The sequence below is a fragment of the Oryzias melastigma genome, linkage group LG5 (assembly GCF_002922805.2).
Source record: "Oryzias melastigma strain HK-1 linkage group LG5, ASM292280v2, whole genome shotgun sequence".
NCBI classification, from domain to species: Eukaryota; Metazoa; Chordata; class Actinopteri; order Beloniformes; family Adrianichthyidae; genus Oryzias; species Oryzias melastigma.
Genome location: NC_050516.1, coordinates 12,412,147 through 12,433,466, shown reverse-complemented (window position 1 = coordinate 12,433,466; position 21,320 = coordinate 12,412,147). Strand labels below are relative to the sequence as shown.

Here is a 21,320-nt window from a genome sequence, read left to right as displayed (position 1 = left end):
TAATGGAGTGTTTTTTTCAGTAAGGCATCTGTGGCTTTCAGGTACTCTTTAAAACTCTGCACAATTTTTAGAAAGACGTTTGCCATATTGATGGAAAAATACGCCAACAAATCTGTGATGAACCACAAAATCAATTCAAACTAAACTAAAGTTGAAGGTTTGTAGAAAATGTAAAGCGTTTCTTCTCAGTCTCTCCTTGCGAGTCCTCCCTGAGCTCAGAAGATTTAGGTTCATTTGACATTTTCTTTCTTTACTCTATTTATTGCGAGCAAAATTTCAAATATATGTGAACAAATAAGTCACCAAAATAAAACGTTCAAACTTCAAAAAGGATTAAGCTGTCAAGGCCAAACAATTTGATGAAGATTTGAAACCTTTGATAATACAAAAATAGTTTCCGTCCATAAAAGACGATAAATCTTGACCTGAGCAGCTGTGGTTCAGAGCTGGAGCGGTCGGCCTCTGATTGGAATTTCACAGGTTGGGTTTCCTCACTGCTAACCCATGTTTGAACAGTCCTTGGGCATGGATATAGGTGAATGAGACTGTGAATGTAAAGAATTTTGAACCTTAAAACAATGTAGAAAAAATTAGTATACGCCATGTACAGTTTTATTTTAAGTGTAATTGGTTATTTCATATCTTTTAGTTTGAGATTTTTTTTAATTTAATCTCTATAGCTGATCTTATCGTGTGTTAATGTCATTTTAATTTGTTTTCACTGCAGTTTTTCAAACCTGTGTGTTCCTGTTCAACTCATTTGATTTGAAAAACTTTATTTTCTACTTGACCTTCATTAAGTCTGTGCAGGACGTGATGTATTATGAAAAAAACTGCTTTTTATATTTAAATATTAGGATGAATAGAAAGCTGTTCGATTAATGGATTAGTGATTATCATTTGATTAAAAAGCGACTTTACCTTCATGCTTGAAAAGACAATTAATTCATTTTCATAAAGAACTAAAATACATATGAAAATTCTTTATTTTTATTTTTTATTATATGTATCTTTGTGTTGCAACGTCCTAAAGTCCAGGAATCAGCCTGACTCAAATGCTGCGGCAGGACATTAAGAAAGCCGTGTTTAAACAAATGACAGAAATCTTCAATCTCCAATGAAGCGAGATTGGAAAAAGACGAGTAAAGACCAAAGTTCCTCAGTAATGATCCGGGAGATAAAGACACAGACTTTAAAGGTTAAAAGTAGATGTACTTCTGTTATACAGTCATTTATTCATTTGCCATTTGTGGTGATGTTTCATTTTTAGTGTGAGTAAAGAAGAAAAAATATTGTTTTTTAAATATTTTAATTATTTTTTATATACTGATTAACTTCTACTAAATAAATGAATCAGAGGAAATTAAACTGATCATGGCGAGCCATCAATATGTCAATTTGTTGTTAAAAATTTCCACTAAACTGAGCTTTCCTCCTTTTTATGTTGCTATATAAGAACACACTAAACATTTACACAACTTTTTTTGTGGTTATACATTTGTTTGTGTCTTTTATGAATAAAATTAACAAGATTTAACATTTCAAATCCAGACTTTAGGGATATCAAAGTGAAAAGAAGACCTGTAACCTTATACAGATGTGATGCAACATGTTTCCAAATTCAGAGGGCACCCCAGGTCTTAGCTGATTAAAAAATATAAACTTTAACACCATGGATAATCTATTTAGAAGCCTCTAATGTTCAACTTCTCAGCTCATACAAATGAAAAGCTTGCAGTCCTATCTGCAAGAAAGAGAACACGGAGTTGAGATAATGCTGAGCTTTATCTGTGCTCCTCAGGGATCAATTCTGGTGCTTTTTTTGTTTAGCAGTTACACAAATAAAGTCGTGACTTAGTGGAAAGAGAGAGAAGTGTGTAAATGTGTGCATAAATGAGAAATCTTGTATTCATGAGCTGTAAATGTTAGTGCTAATAATAATTCTCCCTTTCTAATTCTGATTCTTAGCTCTAAACTAACACATTTGTTAGTCATTTCATGCTAAACGTCATTTTAAATATCAAACTTAAGGCGTTCTGATGTGTAAACGTTTATAAATTGTGCAACAGAGTAATCTACTGAGTCAGGAAAACTCTTATCACCGTTTTTACAATGATTTTCTTGTCTGTAAATTTGTGTTGTCACCTCCACCCCTGTACTTTTAATTGAATGAAAGCAGCTGCTGTATACTACGTGAGGAAAAGGAGGTTTGTTATCATTTAGCTGATACTCATTGGTCACCTAAAATTGATTTCAAACTAAAGTCTTTAACCAAATTCGGCCTTATCCAGGCAGTCCGAGCATGCTTAGCGTTGTTTACTTTACCTCACCTCACTTTACATTGAATTACATCCTATTATATAGCACTGGATTACATTATCATATTGGGCTGTTTTATAAGCTCAAATTCAGCATTTCAGTCATTTTTTAAACTAGCTGTACATGCCCTAACTTGGGTATAATGAAAAAAAAAAACAAGATAAACTTTAGCACAAACTGAAGGATTGATGTATTACTGAACATTTGAGAAAGAAAGAGGCTTTCGCACTATCAAATACATAAAGCTATTGAGACAAATGATGAAATCACACATGCAGATTCTTATGTGTTATTACTAGGAGTATTAATGACTTTATACAAGTCTTAGAATATAAAGACTGAAGAAGAAACAGATCCTCAAATAACCAGTTGACATGTTTTAGTAAATAATTGTTCACTTTTTCATCAGCGAGTAGAAAATTAACCAATCATCATGTGGTAAAGTCAAGCTTATATTATGAATCGGTCCCGTCTCCCCCTCTGGTCATCAGCAGGATCCATCACTGAGTACCAGCCCTTCCTGGGTCTCCACTTTACGCTTCCCATCAGCCCCTGCTGTAACTCCCAGATGCATCACAGCCATCTTCCATCTGCAATCACTCCCAGCAGTATGTAGTCAGAGCACTGACTCAGTGTTCTCATCCTTACCTGATCTTCTGTTTCATCTGACTTTGATTTATCTTTCATTCTGATTGATTGCCGCCTGCCCTGACCTTTGCCTGGACCCTGACTTCTCTGGTCGTTCTCTGACGCCTTCACCCTTGTGTTTGACCTCTGCCTGCCTGACGCCAATTTAGCTTTGTGGACCTTTTCCCTCCTATTCTCCTGTCTATGCCAATAAAACACTTGGATCCATCCGTCTGCCCATTTGTGACATATATATTTTTGCTATTTTAACTTAAATATTGCAGTTTTTGAAGCTGTATCCAAAGAAAGTGAGCACAAGTAGAACATGTTTTTTTCTTCTAAATTTCAGATTATTCTCACGGTGTTGCAGTCTATATGTAACTTAGTCCCACTTTAATCATCTCTAAATCTCTTGTAAAAGCCTTCCCAGTGTCTGTTATTTACGAATATGCACTTTTTCGCCAAAATAAAAAACTGTAGTGTTCTAGGACATAGTTTCTGCAGAGCGTCAGGAGATCATTAGAAATTTGCCTCCCAATTTTGAGCTGAATTTTCTTTATTTGGGGCCTCCTTTATCAGAAAGAATGTTAAAAACACAAAAACATGATTTTCTTTGTAGTAGGTTTTTAAACATGGCATTATGTTTGCAGTTTAAAAACATGTATTATGAAAGCACTAAATAGATAATATTAGGAGAAAATTAATGCAAGTTTTTTTATTAACCTGCTAACTAAGGAACATGCTTCTTTGGTCTTGTGTTGTATTCAAATTTCACATATTTTATTGAATTTATTTTAGTTTCTAGAGCAAAAACCACCCTGTCTGTGAAATAAAACCAATAGGGAAGAAAGGATTGCATCACATTTTAGAATCTAAACTTGACAAGGAGGACGCCAGCGTGTTACAAATGTTACAACATATTTTCTCAGCAGGTTCTAAACACAAATTAAAAGAAAGGAAAAGAAAAAATGTCTTTGGTAGTTCATAAAAGTCTGTTTTTGGAGCTTTGGCATCAGGTTGTCTTTTGTCATGTTGTTTCTTTAGTAGAGTCACAACAGAGTAGAATTAAGGATTTTTGGTTCTACGTGGGAAAACGTAGATTTATTTATGTGCATATTTATTATTTAATTTAAATATTAAACTCTAAAGGTAGTTTTCATAAAGTCCTGCAACTGTCAAGGCTTTCAAGAACAGATTAGCTTCTGACCCCAAAGAGGTTTGACATCCATGCTAAATAAATGCTTTGTGAATGAAATAAAAGTGCACTTCACATGGAAGTCATTAGGATTTATTTCCCTTTGATTCTCCTGCAGCGGGTTTAATAAAAACCCTGCTGGATGACCTGATGCTGCTACAATGCTAGATGATGTGCTTTGGGTCACTGGGAGGACCTTGTTGCCACATGGCAGTAAAAAGGACGACAGCAGAGCACGTCCTAATGAAGATTGCTGGGATAGACTAATAAAGAAGGAGGAAAATAGATCCTGTTTTAGTTAAAAACACATGGAGTTGTTTTCCTGTTCCAGAAACTTCATGTTTTGACTGTTTTCAGTGAACATTTTATTATTTATTTACACATTTTATTATTTTTTATTAAGTAATCTAATAGAAATAAGAATAATTTAACATACGGTTTTAATGCTTGGTTATTTGTCATGAAGCATTTTTAAAAGCTACTCTCATTACAACTAAAAAACTTTTTTTTATATGATCTCTGCAAAATGAAGACATACCTACACTTTATGCAACTGCTCATTAAAGCAAATTTCTAATCAGCCAATCACATGGAAGCAACTGTAGCATGGTCAAGACGATCTGCTGCAGTCCAAACCGAGCATCAGAATGGGGAAGAAAGGTGGACTTTGATTTTGATAGTTGTTGGTGCTAGTCGGGCTGGTCTGAGTACTTCAGAAATTCCTAATATACTGGGATTTTCATCCACAACCATCTCTAGGGTTCATAGAGAATGGTCAGAAAAAGAGAAAATATCCAGTGATTGGCGGTTCTGTGGGCAGAAATGCCTCGTTGATAATAGAGGTCAGAGGAGAACGGTTAGACCGGTTCCAGCTGATAAAAAGACAACAATAATTCAAATAATCACTGGTTACAACCGAGGTCTGCAGAAGAGCATCTGTGAATGCATAACACGACCAACCTTGTGGCAGATGGACTACAGCAGCAGAAGAACACACCGGGTTCTACTCCTTTCACAGAAGATTGGAAAAACATTGCTTGGTCTGATGAGTCTCCATTTCTACTGCCACATTCGGATAGTAGGGTCAGAATTTGGATGGATGAATGAATTGATCCATCCTGCCGTGTATCAATGGTTCAGGTTGGTGGTGGTTGTGTCATGGTATGGGGGATATTATCATGGCTCACTTTGGGTTCCTGGGTACAGAATAGTTCCAACGCCACACCCTACCTGAGTATTGTTGCTGATCACGTCCATCCCTTTATGACCACTGTGTACTGATGCTACTTCCACCATGTCATCAAGCTGGAATCCTCTCAGACTCGTTCTACATGAGTTCAAGAGACTCAAATGGCCTCCACAGTCACTAGATCTCAACCCAACAGATCATCTTTGGGATGTGGTGGATTTGTCGCTTGCTCTGGAACCTTTCATCAAACATGTAGTGGATGCTTAGTGGGATGTGAGAAGTTTCAGACCTGCAGAAGGACAGTTATCTGACAAAGCATGTTGAGCTTTGTCATATTTAAAAAAGAACAAAACAAAAAGATCAGACCTTTAACTCTTAACAATCCAAATAAAACCTTATATGAGAATTCTTCACTTAGCATAAAAGGAATTAAGAACTTTTTAGCCTAAAGTTGAATATAAATGCACCATTTTTTGTGCTTCACTTTTTGTCTGATCGGCTAAAGTCCTCCAGCGTCTGCTTTCCAGTAATTAAGGCAAGTGCCGTCCTGCTCACAACGACAGCAGCCTGCAGCAGCACCTCCCTTCTGACAGACAAAAACCTGTCATGTGCAGCTGGAATTAGAAAACAAATACTGAAAATGACTGTTTCTCGGATGAGATTGTCTGACGGGGACCACACATCCATCATTTGGTAAATGAAGATAATTGTTCCTTGGCTGGAGATGTACCATAAATCATCGACTTCTGAAGCAGAAAACCACCCAAAACAAACAGGCAAGATGTTGATAACTGTCTCGCTCCTTTTACAGAAAAAATAACACCACAAACTCATATCAGCTCAGATGCTTTACTCCTTTGAAGTGATTTACTAAATGAACCACAGAAACCTCCTTTTATAACAGCAGCATCTTAGAAAGGCTTCAGAAAGCAACTCAGGAGAGAGGATTTACTTCTCAAATGCAAAAAAAAAGAAGCTTTTATAAAATAGAAGTCCATCTGGTGATTTTAGAAGGCTCGTTAATAACAATAAAAAAAAGTCTCAGGCAGAGGTAATCCTGCTCCTCCTCAAGGTGAATCATCAATCCTCCGGAAAACTGCCAGGAAATTCTTTCCTCCGTTTCTTTGAACTTTCTTTCCTTCTTCGGTGCACGTCCCCAACCGACTTACGATGAGGTCATCCACCTGCAAAATCAGGACGAGAAGATTTACGTACGTTAAAAATACCAGATGCTCTTTTTTATAATCAAAGTTTAAGGAAGGAACCAAAAAAACTATTGCTCTTAGCATTTTATTAGTTTGGAGTAAAAATAATGGATGTTAAATGCCTTTGATGTCATGAACAGCAGCACTGAGCTTATCTATAGAGAACATGTGAATAAGTCAGAGCAGTTCAGACTGTACCCATTCTAAATACAGTTGCACTAAGTAAAGCCTGAGCAGCTGGGCCAACTTTACATTACTCTGCAAATATGACCGAATGCTTCTGCACATTTCCACACTTTGACCTAGAAAAAACCCTTTCAAAATAAAGCACAGGCAAATGCGAAAATTAAACAAACCTGAACTTTTATGCTGAAAATATCAAGTGCTGCCAATAAAGACAAAACAGATTTAATGAAATATCAGAGAAAACATCTGTTAAGGTCTCCAGGCTGCAGATGTCGACAAAAGCTCCAGAGACGACACCAAATACACTCAAACCAGTGTGTAAGAGCAGATTTCATTGAAAGAATCTAGATCACACTTTCTAACTGACAAATAAATTTGCAATTAAAAAATGCCTTTTGCCATTTACAGTTTATTATAAAAAAAATACATTTCAATTCCTCGATAGCTTTCAATTTATATTAAAGTAATTTAAAATCTACTGTATTTTAATTGGCCGTGTTTCTCTTATCTCATTAGCACGATCCAAACTTTCCTTAAACGTGAAACTTTGTCCATGTTTTTTGCCCTGTAGTTCATCCTCATTCCACCAGGGGCAGTAGAAAGGCTTTTCTGTCTCATTTCAAAATAGCTGCTTCCGTGAAAAGGTTTTGGTGGAAAAAAGTTTTGATAATTTTCAAAACTTCACTAAGGAAATAACTGATCTTTTGTTTTTCTTTTTTGAATGACTAATTGCTGTTTTGAAATAATGCAAAAATGCTGATAAGTACTTAATAATACAGAAACACTATGTTAAAAATGTGTAGATCAAATTTGAGACAGTGGGTAAATAAGTTGCTTTTTATCCTGTCAATATCTTTTATCTTAAACTAACATTGTTGAGAGCAAAAAACTTACCAAATGAACTAATAAAACTATATAATAAAAATGATAATGCAGCTTTTTTGCGGATTTCATTAAAAAAAAAAACATTAAATCTCTCCAAAATTTGAATTTTCTGTCAATTCTTTGACGTAATGGGCTTTAGAGGGTTAAGTTCTTGGTAAAAAAGGTTATGTAGACCCAAGGCAGGACATCTTTCCTATCAGATATCCTCGTTCCAACCTTTTTCCTTTTCCCTGAACAGCAGGAGGGCGAACGCCAAACCTGTGGACTTCAAACAGAGCTGTGAAAAGTTCCACGTCAACATACCAGCTCTTCCTCCGTGACACGTGCAAACAGCGGATGTTCCGTGAAGTGCTTCACCATCCAGAGGTGGACTTCCTCCACATCTGTTATGGTGTACACCAAACCCTGTAATGGGAAGAAATGTGTTGGTCATTATCCCACTTTAGGGAAAGGGCTGCATGTTTAACTGATGGTTTAGGACTTTATCATCCACAAAATGACATTTTACTTCATCGTAAATAACTGAACACATGGTGATTTTTTTTTATTTCTTTTCATGACCTCACGATTTATGTAAAAGGATAAAAATAGCTGCACAGAGGTGAATCGCCTGTGTCAATATGGTTTACTGTGGAGGCCACACTGATAAAATTCATAGAACACGAATTTCTTCGAAACTCTTAACAGTGGCACAGATTTTCCTCCTGTTGCATTTGAGCACGTATGACTCTTCTTTTCCTAGAGAGGGCAGGTCGGCCGTGGCAAGCACATCACTTACATCTAGACTTTATCGATCCATTTGGGACAACTGGGTTTCCAGCAGCTGATGTGGTACAGTAGAACAAAGGTAGGACACGGGGAGTCACCAGAGAACCACCAATAAACCGAATAACTCATGAGCATACATTAAAATGACAGAAAATGAATTATTTTTGTGCAGATGAGACAAAGTTCCACACTTTCTCCTCATCTCCTGAGGTGAGAAGTGGAGTCTGTCGCTGAACAGGTTCCGCTGGTTCCTAACGAGTGTGGCGGGAACGATGCACTAATCTATGCAGCTCAGTTACGACTGTGTGCTTCACACCTCCGACCACATTCTAGTTTGAATTCAGCACTGAAAAATGTGGTTTCAATCTGCTTCATGAATGAGTCCTCCATCCACCGTCTCTGCTACAGCTGTGTGCCCATCCCACACGCGTGAATGCATGCACCGCTGCAAGCCCACACTCAAGAAAAACAATAACGTTACACAAGTCCGTCATTGTTTCTCAGCATTTGCACTCCTTTCAAACGTCCCAGCGGCTCTCAGACAGGGACTGGGTGTGTGCAGCTCCAGCTGGAGGCCACACCGCCTGCTCAATTCAGGAATTTGTAGTGTGTTGTGCTGCTAGTCGAAGAGAAGAATTCAGGGACAAAAATGAAGAACCACTGGGAATACTTTCAGAATGCCTTAAAAATTGATACAAGTGAGTCTTTTAAAATGTATTGTAATAAACGGATACATTTTAAGACCTTTATATATTTTTCTTTGATTTTTAGTTCTGTTACAATTTCTTAAGATGTTTCTAGAACTTACACGGATCCACTTGTGGAAACTTCATTCACTGAAGTGAAGTCTAGAAAACAGGAGAAACTCAGCCTGATGTCTCTGAAATATCAGCTAAGAAACCAAACAGATGGAGTTGCTGTACAAGAGTCATTTCATTCATTCATTCCTAAAAGAAGCAGATTGAGCCTTTTTAGGAAACAATTTCTATCAATCCAAGAGGAAGAAATTAGCCATCAAGCACAGTGGTGGCAGTATCATTCTAAGGGAGAGAAGTAGTTAGTCAATAGAGGATTCTAGATAAAGCCTTAAACTAAACTCTGATCAATTGTTCCTACACTTAAACTACTGTCTGGATTGAAAATGAATCAAAGCTTTCAGTAAATATCCCAGCCCACTCATCTGTTTCCCTCCTCTTCTGCCGCCTTCATCTGTAATGTGTGAGAGATGCAGTTTCTTTTTTCTCAGCTCTGTCTTGTTCAAAAATGTGTGAAAGGTCTTGAAGGCATGATCTTCCTGTGCAACCCCGATGCCCTTCTTCCATTACCGCGTCACTCGTAAGAGCGGATGTGATCCAGCATTTCTACGTACCCCGACTCTCAGCGTGTAGGCGTATTCTGCTAACAGAGTGGGACTGATGATCCTCCATTTATGCTTGGTCTTCTTGAAGTGAGGGTCAGGGAAGAGGAAGAACATTTTACTGAGCTGAAAGACAGAAGAAAAGGAGAGTAATGTTAGGGTAAACAGAAAATATGCTTAGAAAAACATTTTTTCAGTTTTATTTATGAAACAGAAATACTAAATACTTCTAAAAAAATCCTTAACAGACCCTTTCTTGTCTAAACTTGGACTAAAAAATATGCCATTCATTTTAGTTCTTTGACATAAAGTAGGTTTAAACAAAAAGCAAGAATCACCTTGAAAAATTAAACAAGTAGTGACATGAACTGTTCCTGCAAATGTTAAAAAAAAGATTTTCAGTAACTGTCGCTTTGGAAACCATAGAGTTACAGCATTTCTAAGTAGATCCAGGCTGGTAGGGACCAGTGCAAACAGAGAATAACCTTGAACTGAGAAGCAGACAGAAACCTATTTAGATTCAGACAAAATATATTTTTTAAAAGGAAAATCTAAAAGGGTCTCCTACAGAACCAATCAGGTCATTTGCCTGAGGAGATGCTCAGTGTCTGTTTGCACCCAAAATGTTTCTCACAGAATGAGCAAAAGAGAAAGCAGACGGTTAACTTTAATAAAATGTGTTTCAAAATAAAATAAAAACCAGTGACCTGGTTTAGAAAGGAGAAAACTTGTATCTACATATAATGTGAGTGCTCTATTTCAGCGTTTCTCATCACTGGTCCTCAGGAAAAACTGCATGTTTTCTATGTTGCTCTGCTTAAAAAGACCTGAATCCGATAATCATCATCAAGCTCTGCAAAAGGCGATTGAAGAAAAAAACATGGACGAGTGTTCTCAGTATGACAGAGTATTAGGGCCACCCAAAAAAAAAAAAACGTTTTTGTCTTGTAAATTTACAACTTTTAATTTACAACTTTAAATCTGGTAAATTTACAGGATTAAAAGTTGTAAATTTAGCCTATGACTTTTTAAGTCATAAATATAAGACTTTATCTAGCAGTAGTGAATTCACGAGATTTAAAGTTGGAATTCTAAAAAAAAAAAGCTTTTTGTTTGTAAACTGGTCCGAACAATTTGTCCTATGGAAGTGTAATGTGTTCAATTAACAATAAAAAAAGGTATTTTTTTTAAAGTACTTTCTAAAATCTAGTTTTTTTCAAGTCTTTTTCTTTTTTCCTGCAATTTTCTATATATATATATTAATATATAAGACGCAATAAAACAACAAGCTGAACTTTTAGTTAAATAGGACCCTATGTCGTCTGCTGCAGACTAGACAGGCAGGGAGTATCAACAAAGTACATCCAAACATCCCAAACAATCAATTTAATTTTATCTACAACTCTCAAAAAAAAAACACAAAACAGACAAATCTCGCTCTCAATAGAAATGTCACATAAATTCTCAATTAATCAAAATACCATTACTCTTTCTGTTAACTGAAACCAGAATTATTGTTGCTCTTTGTAGACCTTTCTTCGTACCCCAGCTGGATTTTTGAAAAACACAATTTTTATTTATTTATTTTTATTATAAAGTTAGTCATTTTTGTTTTTCAAAGTTTTTTTTTTTAGTTTTTTCTTTTTTCAAAAAAACACCAGAATTTTAAAATTCTCAGGATCAGCCCCGATGTCAGCCCTGACATCGATAAAATGGGACACTGATGCAGCAAACAGCAGCTCCTGACTTTGAGGATAAAAACTGGAGTAAAAGCATAAATTCAACTGCTTGTTTAAAAAGGCAACACCATTCACAGACTTTACAGAGAGCATAACCTGAAAATATTTAATAATGACAACCACAGAAAAAGATGGAAAAGCAAGGTGAACATACCGGAAAGTTATTTCCAAATCTGAGAACACGGAAGTATCTTTCTTCCATTAGCAGACCATAGATCTGATATTAGCTTCTAATTTTAAGAATCAAAGTCAGCTTCTAAGATTAGAAAGCCCAGTAATATCTTTTATTCCAATTAAAGTTGGTTGGTAATAAAAAATATCAATTCAATAGGTAGGAACACTTCAAAACAAGTGCATTTAAGGAACTTCTTGTTTAGCATTTGACAAACGAGAAAATAAATCACCTTATTAAGCTCCCTATCAGAGTGTTGAGGCCTCCATAAAAGGAAATAAATGTGAGAATAAAGAAATAAAATTATGTGATGAAATTGAACAAGAACAATTTCATACAAGTACTGTAAAAAAGAATAAAATCGTTCATTTATGATCAAAATGGTGTTTTTAACATGTTATTGTAGCATCTTTCTCATGATAGAGGATCTATACATACAATCATTTAAGATTAAAACTGCATTACGGAGTATCTGTTTATTCAAATCGTGATGGCACATTAAATCCTGCAGTTTAAATCAGCACAAAGTTGTGATTCAGGAACTGCAATGGGCAGGCCAAAGTCTCCTTTACCTGCTCCATTCCGATGCATCCACCAGCAGACAAATAGATACATGAACGTTTTGTTTTCCTCGTTTGAGCTGGTATCTGATGAAAACCTGTACGGCTAGATCGCTCCAATATTGCTAACCATTTTTGTTGTTCCCCAATGTTAGGTTGAGGTTGTGAGGGGCTTTAAATACAGCAAGAGAGAGAGTAAACGAAGGAATGATGAGAAATCAGCCTTTACTTCCACGCCGACAGTCCTGCCCACAACTCAAATCTCTAATAAACTACGGCTGTTTTGCAGAAATTATGCTATAAAAAATATTGTTTTATTTTGGTAAAGAACTGGATAATTATAATTAAAAGACTACTGGCAACCCTTTGAATATAGATCAAAATATACAGTAGTTAGAGTTGTATTTTTCAACAGAAAAAGCCATGCTTTCAGGAAAATAAAGTTACATTGAAGTAGATTCAGTGAAAAGATGACTGTGACATAAATTCAACAAGTAGTGATCGATTGTCTTTGTTATAAGCATTTTACAAACTAGATTTAACATTTTATTTTCTAAAAGCACGACTTTTTCCTTCAAAAATTACAACTTTTAAAAGCATAAAGTTACAACTTTTAAGTCTTATGACTTAAAAAGTTGGATTTCTTTTGTCAAAATTCTGCAACTTCTTTTCTCATGAAATTTGTATTTTTTTCTCATTGTTTTCCCACTAAATCCTTGTAAAAATGTAACTCGTTTCTCATAATTCTGTGACTCTATTTTCGTTAATTGTAGTCTTTTCTCTTAATTTTTTTCGACTTTATTCTTGTAAAATTTTGACTTTTTTTTCTCATATTTCCACAACTTTCTTATAGTAAACTTTAGAGATTAGTTCTCAAGTCTGCATCTTTATTTAAGCAAAATTGTTTTTTTTTTAATTATTATTTCTTTTTTTCTCATAATTGTGACTTAATTCTCATAAATTATTAACTTTTTAGTTAATAATTTTAGTAATTTTCAACTTTTCTTGTTAAATGTTGACTTTTTCTTATAATTTTATGACTTTATTCTTGTAAAATTTTGACTTCCTTCTAATGATGTCATAAGACTGGGACTTTATTTGAGCAAAACTTTGACTATTTTCATTAGAATTTTGCAATTTTTTCTTTTTTCAATTTTTAGACTTTTTTTTACCCATAATTGTGAATTTATTCTCATAAATGATTGACCTTTTTTCTTGTTCAATGTTGACCCTTTTCTTATGATTCAGCGACTTTATTCTAATCTTTTTGTTAATTTTTCTTCTACTATGGTGGCCTTAATACTCAATCACAGTCCAGGATTGTTCCAGGATGTTCTGCTTCTGCACAGGTTACAGGAATCAGTTCACCTTAAACTTCACCTCTCCTCATGAGCAAAACAGGCTCATTCCTGTTATCATTCATACATCAATGATCAAAATACAGCAATAAATGAACTATAACATGTCAGATCAAAAAAAAAAACCTCCAGTTGCACTGTAAATGTGTGTTTATCTGTGCTTGGCAGTTAAACATTGGGTTGCAAAACTGGAAATTCCCTCCACGTCTCCGTCTTTGACAAGAGAACAACTACTGATATTAGTCTGCCTGATATATTATGAATCCCTCCAGTCATTTTTTATTAGTTAAAATAAATAACATCTTGCATAGACGGGACGGTGTGCGGGTAATAAGTGGGGACAGCTGCAGCCTTGGGGGGCTCCTCCTCTGCTGATGGGAGAAGGAAATCCTGGACTCTCCGTATTATGTTTTCTGTTACAAAATGTTCCAGGGAGAAGAAAAGAACGCGTTTGAGGGTTTGACACTCACAACATGCATGTAGGAGACTGGGGGCGATATTCTGAGCTCTGAACTGGGTGGTCTTTTCTCATATCTTTTAATCATGAACGGTTGAAGAAACTTTTGATCGAGCGAGGAGCGGCACATGTTAATCCCCAGTGAAGGGAGTTTAAAACAGATTTGGGGCACTTCAACAGACCGAACCACCCCTCAGACACACACGTGGGTTTCTTTAAATCGAGGCAAACTTGGCACAAATCTCTCAATATGAGCGCATAAAAAAATCTGTATTGCTTGAAGTGAACTAATAACCTTTAAAGGTAAAATCATCATATGAAACACCTTTGAGATTTGCGTTCCATGAGTCACTTCAACAGCTGCACCTTCAATCTTCTCGTTTTATGTCCTTTCAGAACATTTTAGTTAAGGCTTTTTAATTCCTTTTTTATATCAAGGCTCCTAAAATTAACCCCGACATACTAAACCCACTGTGTAATCTAATTCAAGTTTCAACAAGTCATAGATTACCGGAGTTAATTGGGAGGGATAAATGGCGTCTTGCACGGCTCGGCGCTCAGCTGATGCAACGCCTTACATGTCAGACAAAGAACGCTTTGTTATAAAATCCCTGGATTTACTGTGCGTATACATTAATTCAGCCCATATGTTTAACACGAGGAAAAGAAGTATTTTGAGTCAGAAATGAGCGCTCTGTAGTTTTGCTTTTTGAGGCTTTGACGATCAACGTCATGAACTGATAAAGAGTAAGACGAGTCCGTCTATTATGATAGGCAGCATCCAATCGCTTTATTTTAAAGTCCCACTCCAGATCTACTTGTGTCTATTGTAAAAGCGTTCCCAGTGGTCGTTTAATTATGATTATGGAGTTTTTGTTTTTTTTACAAAATCAAAAACCCTTTTTCATTTTTAAGATATATTTTCTACTGAGTTCATTAGAAATTCTCCTCTGAGATGTAGGCGACTGTAGGCGCGGAACCAAGCGGATGCTTCAGAATTGTAGCGGAGAGGAGAGACTTTGACCTGCCTCGTCATAAACCCGAGTTTATTTAAACCGCTAATTTTCATCTGCTCCTGATTCAACACGATATGAATAAAGAAAGACTTAAAAAACATTTTTAATCTTAAATTACTTTATATACATGTCCTCCATCATGAGAAAATGCAACAAGAACGTGTTAAAAACACTATTTTAATTGGAGTGGATCTATAAAGCTAAAAACCTGGTTGGAAAAACTGGTTCAGATTAAAATTCAACAATTTGATTTTATTAACTTTAAGTAAATGAAAGAAGTCTTTTGTAAGAAAAGAAAATTAAAGTTAAGATTAATGAGCAAAAAAAATTACTAGTGATTGTCAAATTTTCTTCTTGGTTTTAATAAGTTTAAGTAAGTGAAAAATTAAAATTAAAGAACAAAAAGTTTAATATTTCTCTGGTAATTTTCCGTCTGTAAAAAAGCAGATTTGGTATAAAACATGCTCACAAGTCTTCACTATAAATGTTTTTACATTGTATTATGAGCTGAAAAATGACTAATTTTGCTCATAGAACTAAAACAAATAGAAAATGTAAACCTGTTTAGTCATGCAAAGCACCTTCATTTCCCCACAATGATCTTGATATCCCAAAAAAGATTTTAGATTAAAGACCAGAGTTTAAAAAGAAACCGGGAAGCTTCAAGTTTCCTTCAGAAAAAAAAATCAGATGAGAATTTTGTTTCCAAAGCAAGATGCTGCTTTTGAATAAGATTCAAATGTTCAGAATCCCAAATGTCAGATGTTTTGACCCACTTAAATATTATTGAGCTTCAGTGTGCCTGATCCACATCATAAAGAACAGTACTGTCAAATAAATAAATACATTTTTGGGAATGTAGGATATTTATCAGAGAAAATAACAGAAAAAACACTGATATTCAGCACTTTCCTATGAATTTTAGACCTATTTAACATGTGTAAATGAAACTATTTGCAAACAAAAATACATTAAAAAGATGTACATTTTAGGGAAAGTTTTTAAAATTTCCATACATCTATTTTTAGAATCTGCCGAGTCTCTTTCAGGGTGAAGAGGTTGCTGAGGCCAACCCAGAAGCGGCTAAACCACAGAACAGATCGCTGGTCTGACGCAGGCCAACACACTCACACACATGCACATCTACAGTAAGTGCAATTTAGAGACAACAATTAACTTATGAAGCATGGAGTGCCTAAAGAAAACCCAAGCATGCACGAGGAAAACATGTAAACTCCTCACATGGTGCAGCCTGGTTAAAAATTTAACTAATCAGATTAAAATGATCTTTTTAGCTTTTAATCAATGATATTTAAATAACTAGTTTACCCTTAAATTAAAATAATTTGTTATAAGGGGAAATATCTTGTCAGTTTTAAAGGCAAGATATTAGAATTTTTATTGCACTTTTATACCGTGGGCCAGGTGAATACTCGACTCTGATTGGCTGCTGGATGTGTATTAAAAAGTGATAAAACACACCTAAAAATAAATAAATGAATAAATAAAAAGTACTAACTTGAATACTTATTTCTTTTGTAATTGACTATAGTATTAATGGGATAATGCTCTTAAAAGTGCGCATTATAACAAATTACAGGCTTCGTGGAAGTACGTGAACCGTTCTGTGCTTCTCGTCGGACGGGTCACAGCTTCCACGGCGTACGTTAATTTCTGATAATGCGCATTTCAACAGGCATTATTCCTTACTTATTCATCTTGTATTTGTGATTACTAAATAAAGTGTCAGCACAAAAACATCAAACTTTATCACTTATGACAAAATGTGTATTAAGTAGAAGTTTATCAAATGGGTCAATACTTAATAAAATCAGGGTAAATTGTAAATCAAACTGTGAAATTGTTTCATTTTAGTCATTTTTCAACTGGCTCTTTAGTAAATGTGTCTATTCCCACAAGAAGGGCTCTAATTTCTTCTTTCTTTTCCCATGAATACATAAAATTATTACTAATAAAAGCAACAACTAAGAAAATAGAGCTTTTTAAACTTTAATCATCTAACAACTAATTTTTTTTAATGTGTTCTATTTGTGTAAAAGTTAAACTGGAAAAAAATGTCTCAATAATTGTTAGAAAATATAGAATACAAAATGTTTTTCTCTTGTTTTAAGTGAAAAGGTCTGTCGATGAAACGTTTAAAGTCAAGATTTATCAGTAGAAGTTATGATGTTCTGACCTTTCATGAAAAAAATCATTTTTTCCATTAACCATAAAAACTCATATTTATACACATTTGATCTAGTAATTGGAAATATGTTTTGCTCAAAAAAGTTATTTTCTTAAAATAAAAATACTATTTTAAGTATAACAAATATCCAGGTATCTTTATTTTAAACCTCAATCATCTTAGAATTAGACAAATAATTAAAGTTACACATTTAAAGATACATTTGTCTTAAAAAATTATAGGTAAATTACATGTCAAAAAAACTTTTCGTATTTCCTGAATCAAGGAAATCTGTTCCTTGAAACAAGACTGACCACCATCACAAATAAACTTCTGATTCAAAGTAATATGTAAATAAAAAAACTTGTTTTATTAAATATGGTGTTATAATTAAAATGCTTTCCAGATCAAGTGACTAAAGATATTTAAGATGTAATGTCTTAAAAACAAGTCCTTACATCTAATTAAAAGTTACTACTAAGTTAGTTTTGTCTTAAATCAAGCACAATAAGAAACTTAATCTAGAAACCAGACAAACATTCTTGTTGAGATGTTTCTTCAGTGAAGAGTTTTCCAATCTAACCTGATCTTAGAATAAGCAGAATTCTTTTACTTCTTTGCTCTGGGACAGTTTTTCTAAGCAGTAGATTTTAGATTATAATCTGATCCTAAATCCTAATCAGATTTTTACATCAGTGAATGAGATTCAAGTGAAAGACAGATAACAGCATCAAGACTATATGATGGAGAGAGTTCAGCAGTTGATGATCTTTCTGTTAGATGAGAACGTCTCAGAACGTCTCACAGGTAGGATAATAGACGAGCATTAAACCTATTGTTAGCTTTCAAAATCAAGGTTTTCAGATAGGTTTGTCAAGGAAAATCTCAGTGCAAACTTACCTGCCCTTTGAAAAAGAAGTTGGGCAGGTACTTCATTGCATTGCTTCGAAGACAAGCGATATTTTCATAACTTCCTGGATTGGAGGCGCGCAGCGACCGGATCCTGTCCTGCACATAATCCGACACCTTCACCCGGATCTCCATGCCCAGGATGAGTTTGTCTGGGAAGAGTGGAGATAATTCCACTGCAGCAGAGACAAAGTGAAAGACATAAGATCAACAAAAAGCACAAATATAAGCTAAAAACATCCGACGAGTGGCTTAAAATACCCAACAGTCCTCCATATCCACATCCGATGTCTGCGAATTCAACTCGAGGGGTTGGTTTGTCTGACGTGTTGCTAGTCGTGAAGTCTGGATACAGTTTGGACCAGTCCATTTCCTGAGGACACACCGGACTGGGGAGGAAGAAATAACAATAAAATAGTCATCAAATCATGACCTACCTTTGATACAATAAATGGGGATTTTAGACCAGGCTGCATAATAGACGCCTTTTCTCCATGCCGTTACTATGGACAAATCTACTATTCAATGACGACATGAAAAGAAAGTTTTATTTTTACAAGAGACATATATTTACAAGACATAAATCTAATATTTATTTGCACATATATATTTAAATACACACTGTGTTGTTTAAAGGGTAACCAAACAGGGAAGTTGGAGGCTGAATCAACCATTAAACAAGTTTGTTTTGATAATGACCAACAGACAGCACCTTTAAAGCCCCATTTATAGAGGTTAACAGAAAAAAAAAGTTGATTTAGAGTTTGGTTAACATTTTATTCTGTCCTGTAGCAGTCTTGAACTGCAAGGATTGTTTTCACATTTTTTTTCTTTCTGCACCTTTGAGCAAAATATCTGGGATATCCAAAAGAAGCTTTAAATTGTTATGGGATGGACATAGGACCTGTGGCTTGGCGGCCATGTTGTTGTGGCACAGTGTGAAATTTGGCGATTTTCACATTTTCCCACAATACTGTAAAAGAAACATTGGTTCAGCGATAAACACAAAATTTTACACACACAATCAGTTTAAGTTTACAACCACAGGCGAAGTCTTGCTGCTCTGCTAAAATCATTAATCATGCTAAGTCATCCATTTGTAGACAAATAGATCCATGAACATCTTTGTTTTCCTAGTCTGAACTGGCATCTGGCTCTAGACTGCACGGCTAGATAGCTTCAGGATTGCTCACCATTTTTGTTGCACCACCAATGTTAGGTTGTGAGTGGCTTTAAGCTAGCAAGAGAGAGATGATGGTATCTCAGTGGAAGCTTATACAGTCCCCCCTACTGCTGCTTTGCAGAAACTATGCCCTTAAAACAACACAGATATTTTTTGGCTAACAATGTCTTAATCATAAATAAAAGACCACTGATATTGCTTATAAAATGGGACAAAATATGTTCGCAGTGGGACTTTAAGTGTAATGTCATTTTAAAAAAATAACAGTTTCTGTTTTCAGATAGTTTGCTGCGGTGATCCCTACATGTCAAAGGAAATGAAGACATTTCTGTGTTTAGCTGTTTCATAAATTGACTCTTTACAATTCCTCTATTACTTCAATTCGTCCTTCCTTCACTTTTAGCTATTTTTAAATATACTTTAATGTTTGAAATTTGGCTATTGTGGTAATATACTTGAAACAGATTGGAAAAATACATTAAATTAAAAAACTGAATTTATTATAGCTCAGTAAATAATACATTTGCTAAATAAAAAATGACCAACTGACACTGACAGATGAAAACACTGACACCTTTGAATGTTCTCAAACGTCATTTTCTTAAATCTGCATTATAGCATGACGATGTTCAAATATTTGATTAAACTAGACCCGGAGGAGCCTGTCAAAACAAACAAACAAACAAAAAAAACAACAACAAAAAAAAGGTTTTAAGATACAAAGAAGAAACAGCAACTCGTGTCTCTGCTCTGAAGTATCACACAAGCATGACAGGTTTGACTTACTATTCAAAGCTGTGATGCGCCATCGGGTTAGAATGGGCTCGCTGTCTGTAGTAACGCTTCTGTGGCATTGACGAGCTCATGATGAATGCAAATAAATGTCTTACTCTATCGTGTCTTCAAAATATTAGAAAAATAAAAAGAAAACCGCGAAAGCACCAACTTTACAAGTCACGTTTACATTTGGCGAGTCGCGGAGATTTGACGTCATAGTCAAGCGTCTTTTTTGTCGGGTTGCCATGTTGGCTCAAAAAAGTATTTTTAAAACCATTTAGATTACAAACTTGATATAATGTAATTTCATACATATGTTGAAGAAATAGTAGAAAAATATAGTCTATTTATTTTAAAATTTAGGATAGTTGTTTCTAAAGGATAAAAGTCAAAAGACTACATTTTAACCAAGAAACCAAGACAAAGGTGCATTTAATCATAATATCACCAGTGATTGTTTAGTTTTATCCAAACTTGTTTTTTTTAAATAACTTTAATCAAATCAGAGTAAATAATAAACCCACACTAAATTATATATGATGTCAAAAACTTTCTTTAAGACTGCTTAATTTAGAAGGGAAAAAATCAGTTATTTCATTCTGCAACAATTTTATTTAACTTTTGTCCTAATAAAAAGAAAGAGAAAAAAATCAGCTGTCTTCAGCTATGAAGGTCTAGTCATGCTGATTCCATAAATAAAAATGTGTCTTCACCATTGTTTTAAAACAACACGTGCATGACATGTGCATGAAAAAGCCTTCTGGTGTCAACAAAATCACAGGTTTTCCTCTCACCATAAACTGGTTACCAACCAGCGTCACCATAGCTATCACTATCCAGCAACAATTAAGCACCACACAGAAATTTGTAATCTGATTCACACTAATTGGGTTTTATTAGTTGGATTCATAAGCCCATTTAAATCTTAGTGCAGCTTTCTTCGGTAATCCAGAACAGGTCTTTGACTGGGTCACCTAAAAACTGTGGATGGTAACTCCATGTCTTGAGTAACAGCAAAAAAAAAATTAAATATGACGGAAAACCTACTGTTCACTGTGCAATTGTTTTCCTCTTATAAGTAAAGTCTTATGAGCTCATAATACTTGAGAACCCAGCTACCTCCAGAGCTAAGAAGAAACAGAGGCAACATTTAAACTTCATAAGTCAGTCAGCAGGTTCAACCTTTGTAATTGTCTTCAAGTAGTTTGGGGCAGAACGTGGACGTCCAAA

The 21,320-nt window shown here is 35.0% G+C and overlaps 1 protein-coding gene across 1 annotated transcript; it reads right to left on the bottom strand.

Moving 5' to 3' along the window:
* Window positions 1–6,160: 6,160 nt before the first annotated feature.
* Window positions 6,161–20,321, bottom strand: mettl1 (methyltransferase like 1). Its single transcript, XM_024269061.2, has 6 exons — window positions 20,100–20,321; window positions 18,392–18,519; window positions 18,122–18,306; window positions 9,744–9,857; window positions 7,910–8,011; window positions 6,161–6,514 (listed from the first exon to the last, which is right to left on the bottom strand). Exons 1-6 carry the CDS (start codon window positions 20,177–20,179, stop codon window positions 6,398–6,400), a joined length of 726 nt encoding a protein of 241 aa, XP_024124829.1. The 5' UTR covers window positions 20,180–20,321; the 3' UTR covers window positions 6,161–6,397.
* Between the last annotated feature and the right edge of the window lie 999 nt (window positions 20,322–21,320).

Coding starts and splice junctions, on each gene's coding strand:
- mettl1 (XM_024269061.2), bottom strand. CDS start 20,179: ATGAGCTCGTCAATGCCACAGAAGCGTTACTACAGACAGCGAGCCCAT. Junction 8,012..9,743: donor CCTACACGCTGAGAGTCGGG/GTACGTAGAAAT, acceptor TTCCCATTACAG/GGTTTGGTGTACACCATAAC. Junction 6,515..7,909: donor GTGTCACGGAGGAAGAGCTG/GTATGTTGACGT, acceptor CTGATTTTGCAG/GTGGATGACCTCATCGTAAG.